Source organism: Rhamphochromis longiceps, linkage group LG6 (assembly GCF_057381845.1).
Source record: "Rhamphochromis longiceps isolate RC_006_pf linkage group LG6, R_longiceps_female_GT1.1, whole genome shotgun sequence".
In the NCBI taxonomy this organism is placed as follows: domain Eukaryota; kingdom Metazoa; phylum Chordata; class Actinopteri; order Cichliformes; family Cichlidae; genus Rhamphochromis; species Rhamphochromis longiceps.
Window position 1 is genome coordinate 16,143,425 of NC_140562.1, and position 11,015 is coordinate 16,154,439.

An 11,015-nucleotide genomic window follows, 5' to 3' on the forward strand; every position below is an offset into this window, starting at 1 on the left:
TTTTTTTTTTTCCTCCTCTTGCACGAAATAAAATCCACAAATGATGCTGAGACTGAATGTCATCAGCACCATCATTTCTGTTTGTGTGCTCCACGATTGTTTACATTTACACCGGTGATCATCTTTCCAAGGGAAATAGACTCACTCAGGCTCACGGTTCGTTCCAGGATGTTTCAGATGTACTGCGGCTCTGTGACGGTTGTGGCTTCTCTATCACAAATCATTACAGTTCCTTTAAAATGAAGTGCCAAAATGGATTTTAGGATGCATTTTGTATTTTAAACTTTGTACCAAATATCATAATAAAGTCTGTATAAATAATTTTTAATCCTTCCCTTGTGTGCTGCTCTTCCATTCATGGCAGGCTGTTATTTTTATTTATTTATTTATTTTTTGAAGTAACTATAGTGGAATAGCACTGGAGGTAACTTTTTTTTTTTTTTTTTTTTTTTTTTTGTGTGTGTTTCAGTGTACTCAGTTTGAGACAAAATAATATATTGACATCTCTTTCATTTCAATATTCTCTGAGAACATAAAATTGGGTGGAGATTTGATTTATTTGATAAGTTATCATATTCATACTCAATTACCTTTTTATAAAGTATATTTGGGATCCAGACTTTTTAACACCATGTACAAAGTTCAAAATGAATTGGAAAGAAGCAGAAAGTCAAAATGAATCATTTAATGTTCATGGAACCCCATTTACAGTTAATTACTGCCTGTAGTCTTTGACCTACAGAGCCATCAGCAGGAGCTCTACTCAGACCTTTATTAAAGCCACTTAAAGATGGAGCTTCCTGTGTGATATTGGGCTCGCCTACAGCAGTGATGACCTCAGAGAATATGTCATCACCCTGACAAGCTGTGTGGCTGTTTGAGCTGCATGAATATGAATCATGTCCTTCACCGTCAGTCTGACTCAAACAATGCACACAGGAAGTGAGTGAGTAGCCATGGATACCCATCAGTCTGTGTGACTTGGTCAGGAACTGTGACACACTAAAATGTACTGTAGGTAGGCTAGATGAGAAGGAAAAGACCGGTTGCCACCTCTCCTCGGTTACGTTTTCAGGTTTCTTCCTGTTAAAAGGGAGTTTTTCCTTTTCACTGTTGAAAAATGCTTGCTCATGGAGGGTTGTATGATTGTTGGGGTTTTCTCTGTATTATTGTAGGGTACATGGGACCATGATATACAGCACCTTTAGGGGACTGTTGTTCTAATTTGGCAAAATAGAAATAAAACTGAATTCAATTGAAAAAATGAAGATCTGTCCACATTTACATATCTGTAAACTCCAGCGGCTGCAAAATCTTTCCAAACTTCTTGCTGTCTGTGATTTCAGTCGGAGTCTCAAAAACACTCCGAACACTGCCGAAGCTGTCTCTCGTACACTGGGGTTGTAGATTTCTGATTTTTCTGATCAGCCACAGCAGCGAGTGCCATGCTGGCCTTTTAATGATAAAGACTTGAAGAAGAGAGAGAATTTTTATTTTCTTCAAAGGCAGCTTCAGGGTGCCATAAAGGCAGATTATTTTCACCAAGAGTACTTGACTTTTGTTGGTTTTGGGTAATTTGCATGATTAAAAATTAAGATCCAAATATATGTATCTACAGGGATTGTAACAGGAAACAGGTGCACTTCTTTCCACATCACAATTCAGTGCTTTGTCTCAAAATAACAGCAAAATGCAGAACTTAGAAAACCCCCCAAAATACTTAGTTCCTTAATTTCAAATAAAAGCTAGCATTGATTATTCATACATTTTTTGCACTTTTTATCCACTTTAAAGTTTACTGTGCTTAGTGTCGACGTGGGACACTTTTCAAACTTTGTTGAGCTATTGTACTAACTATGACTGTGCAATGACAATAAAGAGTTCACAGTGATGGAAACATTCCTCAGAGATTTTGGTCCATGTGGACATGACAGCATCATACAGTTGCTGCAGATTATTCAGCTGCACATCCATGATGTGACTCTCCCGTTTTACCACCATGCTAAAGGTGCTGTACTTGATTGCTATCTGGTGACTGTGGACTCATTTTAAGTCCAACTCACCTTTAACTTAACTCTAAATCTTCAAGAAATCACTTTCATGACCTGAGCTTTGTTACATGGTGTGTTATCCTACTGGAAGCAGCCATAAAAAGATGGGTAAAGCCTAGTCCCAAAGGGAAAAACAATGTCAGCCACAATACTCAGATAGGCTGTGTTAAAGTGATGCTCAGTTGATGCTAAGGGGCCCTAAGTTTGCCAAAAAATACTCACCCACACTTTTACACCATCACTACCAGTCCGAACTGTTATAACTAAACATATCTGTTTATGCCAAATTGTGAACCTACAATCTGAATGTCACAGCAGAAATCAAGACTCCTCCGCTCGGAAAATGTTTTTGTAATCTTCTCTCGTGCAGTGTTGGTGAGCCTGTGCGAACTGTAGCCTCGGTTTCCTGTTCTTAGCGCACAGAAGTAGCACCTGGTGTGATTCTGCATACCTTGGTTGTAACGACTGGTTATTTGAATCACTGTTGCCTTTGTATCAGCTTCATTCTCCTCTGCCGCTCACAGAATATTTTCTCTTTTTCAGACCATTCAGTGTAATAAAAAGAGATGATCGTGTGGGAAAAGCCAAGTTAATCAACAGTTTCTGAAACACTCAAACTATCCCACCTGCCACACTGGAAGTCATGTAATGCTCGGTTTGACCATCAGCTGGTCATCTTGACCACGTCTACATCCCTAAATGCACTGAGTTCCTGTCATGTGATTGGCTGGTTAAGTATATGCGTTAACAAGCTTTAGCCTATTGAACTGAACTTGGAGCCCTCTGCTGAAATAATACCATAGTGTGACATGCTGCTGTAGCTTTCCTTGCAAGGGTAATAATGCTGACTAAACTATCCTGCCTATTCACTTGAGGGTTTATTACCTGTTTCATTTAAGCCTTGCTTGACCCCACCTGACCCGCCACTTAGATATTAACTAGAACATTTTCCTGGATGTTTAGTAAATAGAAAGATGTGGCTTTAGCCTTCACCTCATTTCACCCCATTCAAAAGACGGAAAATGTACTTTCATAGCCATCAGGGGGCGATATCAATCTATCTAAAGATTATGTGAAGCCTAAACACCACACAGGCGTACTAACATATTGTCGATGTAGTCGATCGAAGTACGCCATCCTTAATTAACTAGACTGGTATTTTTCAACAATTTATGTAAACCGTTAATAGAAATATACTTTTAATTAAATTAAATTTGTTAATTTACTCCAACGATCTAAAAAATAATCCCCCCAAAAGACGCTCATAATTATATTTGTATATCTACTATTAAGGTCTGGGCAAGTTTGTGTCATTGAAACATCGTGGTTGTACTCAGCTTGTCAGCAGCTAGTTAGTGCACCTTTAGCTAGCCTTGTAAGTGTAACACATTTTGTAGTTTTCTGACAAAAGGAAGAAACCCGACATGATCCGTTAGCTTTTAACCAGCTCGCTAACACTAACAAACATGCTGACGTCCGTTGTCCGTTCGTGTGCGCGAAACGGGAGGAAAATATCGCTTCCTGCTGCCAGGCTGTGCACATTTTCAACCTTTAGGAAGTCACCAGAACCGCTAACTCTAACAGGCAGACGGGATGTGTCACAGCACCCTTTATCCAGGCTTCTCACACACACTCCCTGGCATCCTAGGCCCGTGTGTCTGTCAGCCCTCTCCCGAGGAGACGCGGACCCACTGGACTCCCCCTCTGAACCACTTGACTGGGAAAACTTCGGCTCTCTGTCTACCGACATGGCCTCCAGGAGGACGTTCAGGAAAAGCAGCCCAGGCCTCCGGGACCTGCAGTACCGGGAAGACGGAACCGGGAACGAAGAGGAGCGAGAAGACGCCGGTAAACCTCAGAGGAGGCCCGTGAGGAGAAATACACCGTACTGGTACTTCTTACAATGCAAAAAGCTCATCAAAGAGAACAAGGTTAGTGTGGCTGAGCAGTTTTATGTTAACTGATGTTCTTTCTCTTCTTCTTCTTCTTCTTCTTTGTGTTTAACTTGGCAACCAACGTAAAGGAGCATTCTGTTCTTTCTCTTCCCTGCTGATGTGTTTATAACCCTCCTCTGTGCTCTCACAGCTACAGGAGGCTCTGGATGTGTTCAGCAGGGACATGCTGCAGGGAGAGAGGCTGCAGCCGGCGGAGTACAACTACACGGTCCTGATAGGAGGCTGTGGACGAGCTGGACAACTGAAAAAAGCCTTCAAACTCTACAATGATGTAAGCATATTTAATTTGACCAATTGAAATGAGATGTCAGTGTGCAAGGTACACTCTAACTCTAAGTTAAAATATTCATGTTTGACAGTTTTAGAGTGGTGCTGCAGTTTCCAGTTGCTGAATTGTGATGTTTGCAGATGACATTGTGATATGTAGTGAGGCTAAGGAGCAGGTGGAAGCAAGACGGGAGATGTGCAAGGAGTAGAGAAGGTGAATGCCTGGGGTCAACAATCCGAAGCAACAGGCAGGGTGAAAGATTTAAAGGGAAGGTCTAGAAGAGCTTCGATGGTGTATGGTTGGGAGACGGTGGCTCTGACTAAAGATAGGAGTAGTTCAAGGTGGCAGAGTTGAAGATGCTCTGATTTTCATCAGTAGTGACCAGGATGGACAAAATTCTAAATGTAGTTTATCACAGGGACAGCTGCTCAGGTGAAGCAATTTGGAGACAAAGTTAGAGAGGCAAGGCTGAAATGGTTTGGACATGTGCAGAGGAGAGATGGTGGATGTAGTGAACAAAGGATGTTGAAGATGGAGCTGCCAGCGGGAAACAAGGAAGACCACAGAGAAGATGCATGAATATGGACCTCGCTTTTAATATCCACAAGAAGAGACTAAGATTAATACAAATGATTTGTACAATTGAACTGCCCCACATACCAGCTACTACAGCCATCAAAGTTACTATAAATTTATTTGTATGGCAGTCAAGATTTAATGAGAAACATTACTTTAAATGCTGCAGGCTGCCAATCCCTCCATCCTCCAGATTTGTGTCAGGAAAACTGTGGAGATTGGCTATAATCAAAGAACAGATTCTAGTATTTTTAAAGCTTCAGACACTGATGCGAGACTCCTATGTGTTTGTGTGTTAAAATAAATATAAGTCTTATTTCAAATTCAGAGGGGTTAAAAGCTTGGGGACTGCTTTAGTCCACTAATGCCATAGAAGAGCCAGCTTTCACAATCAGTTTAGTTTCATTGTAGATGTTTGTTTTTTTTTAATATTTAAGTGTGTTATTCATTCTTGTCCTTTATTCTGACCGATCGTTATACACAGTCAGAAACCCTCTCTGTAATTATTTGTTTATTTTATTTTTTTTCTCTCCTAGATGAAGAAGCGTGGTCTCACTGCTAACGATGCAACCTACACGGCGCTCTTCAACGCCTGCGCCGAGTCGCCTTCAAAACAAGCTGGCCTGCAGCAAGCGCTGAAGCTAGAGCAAGAGCTCCGTCGCAAAAACTACCCTCTCAGCACAATCACGTACCACGCTCTTCTGAAGGCGCACGCCGTCACCAACCACCTTCAGGCCTGCATTTATACGCTCAGGGTAGGACACACAGCTGCATGTTTATAAGGGAGAAAGCTCATCCATTGTCACCAAATTGTGTCTTATTCTGGGTTTGTGTGCATTTTGTAGGAGATGCTGGAGAATGGTCATGCTGTAACTCAGGAGACATTTCACTACCTGCTGATGGGCTGCTTGAAGGACAAAGAGGCAGGATTCAGGCTGGCGTTACAGGTACGTAATACTTAAGTGTGGGATGTTTTTAGGAGTAAACTTTAAAATAGCCCAACCAATGCCAGCTCTCGTTGATCTTAAAAATCTGATAATGATACATCAGGTGGTCATTAAACAATATTGATACTTGATACACAAATGAGCTCCTTCGTAATGTTCATTTCAGGTGTGGCGCCAGATGCTGCAGTCAGGGATTCGTCCTGACTCGCACAACTATACCCTGCTCCTGAGAACTGCCAGAGATTGTGGACTTGGCGATCCTGCCTTGGCCACTGCTCTTCTGCTGGGGACTGACTGTGAGGGTCAGAAAGGGAGCAAGGATGTGTCGGAGTCCAGGTGCAAGGCTGTGATAGACATCGACCTACTTGAGAGACGGTTATTTATCCAGCCTGAGCAGAAGGAAGACAGCAGTGAGACGCGACTCAGACATGACTCGGCCCATCTGATACCGGTCAGGCAAACAGTAAATGCCCGATTACCCGGAGAGTTAGTCGCCAACTCCTCTGCTCCTAACCTACTAGAACTTTTTGAGGGTAAAAGAGGTGCTGTGGTCTCCCTTGGCACTGTAGATAAAATGTCAGACAGGCTCGCCCTCATCGGTGGAGCTAAAGGTTTTCTAGAGAGGATGGAAGCTAACGGACTCAGTCCAAACCTCAGGACTCTGACCCTACTGGCCGACACGATGGAGCCAGGCTACCAGTCTCTGCAGGTGTTGTTGAAGGTCGCCAAACGGCATCAAGTGAAGCTTGATGTCGCGTTCTTCAACTCTGTGATTCACAGATCAGCGCGAGCCGGGGACTTGGACGAGGCAAAGGTGTGTGTGTGTGTGTGTGTGTGTGTGTGTGTGTGTGTGTGTGTGTGTGTGTGTGTGTGTGTGTGTGTGTGTGTGTGTGTGTGTGTGTGTGTGTGTGTGTGTGTGTGTGTGTGTGTGTGTGTTGTTTTTGTTTGTGACGCCCATCCTGGAGCAACTTCTTAGGAGAAATAGTCCTCAGAAAAACTGTTGTCTATCTGGTATCTGTAAATCTGGAGGAGGAAGGAACACAAATTTTAAACTTGGGTAAACGTTAACAAAATTGGAGTTAGAAATGTTTAAACTGTGCGTGCTGTTTTTCGCACACTTCTTTCACTTTTCAGGCTGTGCTGAGTGTAATGAGACAGCGCAATGTAAATGTGGATCTGCAGACATTTGGGTGCCTTGCATTAGCCTGTGACCAGCAGAAAGACGGCCTTCAGTTGCTGAAAGGCATAGAGGTGACAAAGCATATGTTATTACACTAAATTTGGCTGTTTATTGACCTGAATTCTGTCTCTGGCATTGTTAGTGCAGAACTCGCCCCCTGCTGGTCGGTAGAAGGAATGCAGGGTTTAGGTGCTTGTGCATCTTAGTTAACTTTGCTCTATGCGTTTTTTCTCAGGAAGCAGGACTGAGGCCTAACGTCCACGTGTTCTCTGCTCTGATTGGCCGAGCGAGTCGCAAACTGGATTACGTCTACCTAAGAACAATCCTTAAAACCATGAGTGACATGAAAGTCTGGCCTAATGAGGTCATCATCAGACAGCTGGAGTTTGCTGCACAATATCCTCCCAACTATAACCAGGTCAGCATGCACCCATCTATACTGAGCACATCTGTAATGATTGGTACATGAGTGTTTCCCACATATTTAGAGAAGGCATATGCTCTTTTCAAATAATTGCTAGGATATTCCTTTATAAGTTTTTTTTTTCTAATTCACAAATAAGTGCCATATAACACAGAGTGCACAACTCTGTTGCTTGTGAAGCTCGCACACAAGAATTTCACTCACATGTGCTGTACCAATGTACCTGCACATGTGATGTGACAATAAAAGTGATTTGATTTGATTTGATTTGATATAATTAGCTGCCTCTCCAGTGAGTCTCTTATCACAGACTTCAGCTGGTGCCAAGCTCACTGAGGCTGCAGAGCAGAACAATTATTACTGGCTGCAGTCCAAAGCAGGCAAGTTGCAAGTCCAGCCAATGTTAAAATACACAGGCAGACCAGTCAAGTAAAATCTAAATTGGAAACACGGGAATAAAAAACACTGTAAACTATTTTGCTCTAATTGAAGTGTGTATGCTGTCAATCTTAATGCCTCTCTGTTTACTGACTTCAGTGCAGTCTGTAAACAGACAACTTCTTCTCATTTCGTGGCACAACAAAGATCCAACTTGGAAGGTGACTGTATGACTCACATTTCTCCTTTCACTCTGGTCCCCTCACTTTTTGGCACCCTCTCCCCTCTCTCTATCCCAGTACAAATCCAGAAACAACTATCTGGTCCAAATTGACGGTTTCCGTGGTTACTACCAGCAGTGGCTCAAGCACATGCCTGCTCAGAGCGCTGAGGAGGAGCAGGGAGCGCTGCAGTCCCAGACAGATGCTGCAGAGCTGAGAACAGAGGCTGCAGATGGGCTGACGGAGGCCCAGAGGAACCACAGAGCAGCAGCCAGGAGGTGTCATACTCGCAACAGGGACAGGAAGAGCAGCAGCACGTCCACTGTATGACTGAACTCCAGGAGATCATCACGACCACTCTTTTACCTGCTGCTTGTTCTGTAATAAACTTTATAACCCTGGATGGACTTGGATCAAAATAGTGGCTCATGTGGTTGCGTTATTCTTGAAAAACAGTGATGTCATTGTAATTTATGTTCCAGTTTCAAGTTTTTGGGCTTGTTTATTGAAAAATAAAACTTCTTCATCTCCATCTTTTCAGTTATACTGTCATTTTAAAGGTACCCAACCAACCCATTGGCTTTCAGTGACCCACACTGGTCATAAAATTTGTGGATTTCGGGTTAACTGAGTATTAATATTGATCAGCGTTTCAATAAACAAACAGCAGTTTCATAACGTTGTTTGGTGTGAGGATTACCTGCATTTGTAAGCAAGTTGAGGGCCTTTGTTAAATGTCAGGTTTGCTCAGTTCATTTTCAAAGTCAACTTTTATCCAAACGAACAGTAAGCGTGAACCTGATGACCCAGAGCTGAAGATAAATCATCTTGCAATAAGAGGCAAACGCATTTCTGATTTCTAAAGCAGCTGTTCCCAGACTCGCTGCTTCAGCCCACTCAAACCTTTAATCAGTACAGGACTGTACTACTTTGTGTTTTAATGGATTCAGTTTGATCTCCTGTGGATTTGCTTGAGACTGATTCTGCAGAAATGGCTTATATTTCCGTTCAGTTTCAACCTTCCTCCCGTGCTGACTGCTGGACGAGACCGAAGCACAGAGGAGGAGAGGAGAGGTGTCTGGCTCAGTGTGTGGGCTGTATACGGGGAGTGCAGAATTATTAGGCAAATGAGTATTTTGTCCACATCATCCTCTTCATGCATGTTGTCTTACTCCAAGCTGTATAGGCTCGAAAGCCTACTACCAATTAAGCATATTAGGTGATGTGCATCTCTGTAATGAGAAGGGGTGTGGTCTAATGACATCAACACCCTATATCAGGTGTGCATAATTATTAGGCAACTTCCTTTCCTTTGGCAAAATGGGTCAAAAGAAGGACTTGACAGGTTCAGAAAAGTCAAAAATAGTGAGATATCTTGCAGAGGGATGCAGCAGTCTCAAAATTGCAAAGCTTCTGAAGCGTGATCATCGAACAATCAAGCGTTTCATTCAAAATAGTCAACAGGGTCGCAAGAAGCGTGTGGAAAAACCGAGGCGCAAAATAACTGCCCATGAACTGAGAAAAGTCAAGTGTGCAGCTGCCAAGATGCCACTTGCCACCAGTTTGGCCATATTTCAGAGCTGCAACATCACTGGAGTGCCCAAAAGCACAAGGTGTGCAATACTCAGAGACATGGCCAAGGTAAGAAAGTCTGAAAGACAACCACCACTGAACAAGACACACAAGCTGAAACGTCAAGACTGGGCCAAGAAATATCTCAAGACTGGTTTTTCTAAGGTTTTATGGACTGATGACATGAGAGTGAGTCTTGATGGGCCAGATGGATGGGCCCGTGGCTGGATTGGTAAAGGGCAGAGAGCTCCAGTCCGACTCAGACGCCAGCAAGGTGGAGGTGGAGTACTGGTTTGGGCTGGTATCATCAAAGATGAGCTTGTGGGGCCTTTTCGGGTTGAGGATGGAGTCAAGCTCAACTCCCAGTCCTACTGCCAGTTTCTGGAAGACACCTTCTTCAAGCAGTGGTACAGGAAGAAGTCTGCATCCTTCAAGAAAAACATGATTTTCATGCAGGACAATGCTCCATCACACGCGTCCAAGTACTCCACAGCGTGGCTGGCAAGAAAGGGTATAAAAGAAGAAAAACTAATGACATGGCCACCTTGTTCACCTGATCTGAACCCCATTGAGAACCTGTGGTCCATCATCAAATGTGAGATTTACAAGGAGGGAAAACAGTACACCTCTCTGAACAGTGTCTGGGAGGCTGTGGTTGCTGCTGCACGCAATGTTGATGGTGAACAGATCAAAACACTGACAGAATCCATGGATGGCAGGCTTTTGAGTGTCCTTGCAAAGAAAGGTGGCTATATTGGTCGCTGATTTGTTTTTGTTTTGTTTTTGAATGTCAGAAATGTATATTTGTGAATGTGGAGATGTTATATTGGTTTCACTGGTAAAAATAAATAATTGAAATGGGTATATATTTGTTTTTTGTTAAGTTGCCTAATAATTATGCACAGTAATAGTCACCTGCACACACAGATATCCCCCTAAAATAGCTAAAACTAAGAACAAACTAAAAACTACTTCCAAAAACATTCAGCTTTGATATTAATGAGTTTTTTGGGTTCATTGAGAACATGGTTGTTGTTCAATAATAACATTATTCCTCAAAAATACAACTTGCCTAATAATTCTGCACTCCCTGTATTGATGCTGGCAGCATCTGATAAATCACATAATTTATGCATACTGAAAGTAACCTGCCATGAGAGGACAGAGTGCAGTAGCTGTGTATTAAAAGTGTTTAATGAATGTGTTTTGAATATATCATTAAGGTCTATTTGATCCCAGGAAGGAAAGTGTTAGTAAACAGATTTACCAATATCACAATTCTGGTAAAAATCTGACAGATTATTGTTGAGTATTTAATTTAATACATGTTATCTTCAGTGATGTTTGACTGTCAGAGAGGAAGTAAAGAATACATAGAAAAACTGGATCTAAACATGGTCCCGTCCGAGCATGGAGGTCGGACAGGAGGGAAGACGAACATTT

At 42.5% G+C, this 11,015-nt stretch overlaps 1 protein-coding gene across 1 annotated transcript; it reads left to right on the forward strand.

The window, feature by feature from the left end:
* Positions 1-3,252: 3,252 nt before the first annotated feature.
* On the forward strand, positions 3,253-8,548 carry ptcd1 (pentatricopeptide repeat domain 1). The gene is made up of 8 exons (XM_085409421.1): positions 3,253-3,982; positions 4,137-4,277; positions 5,387-5,605; positions 5,696-5,797; positions 5,964-6,611; positions 6,932-7,048; positions 7,213-7,395; positions 8,079-8,548. The coding sequence occupies exons 1-8, from the start codon at positions 3,518-3,520 to the stop codon at positions 8,328-8,330; spliced, it is 2,127 nt and encodes a 708-aa protein (XP_085265547.1). The 5' UTR covers positions 3,253-3,517; the 3' UTR covers positions 8,331-8,548.
* The last annotated feature ends 2,467 nt before the right edge of the window (positions 8,549-11,015 follow it).

What these genes read in the sequence shown, in the direction of transcription:
- ptcd1 (XM_085409421.1), top strand. Translation starts at nt 3,518, where the DNA reads ATGCTGACGTCCGTTGTCCGTTCGTGTGCGCGAAACGGGAGGAAAATA. An exon ending in CCTGCATTTATACGCTCAGG is followed by an intron (nt 5,606 to 5,695) that starts GTAGGACACACA and finishes TGCATTTTGTAG; the next exon opens with GAGATGCTGGAGAATGGTCA. An exon ending in GATTCAGGCTGGCGTTACAG is followed by an intron (nt 5,798 to 5,963) that starts GTACGTAATACT and finishes TGTTCATTTCAG; the next exon opens with GTGTGGCGCCAGATGCTGCA.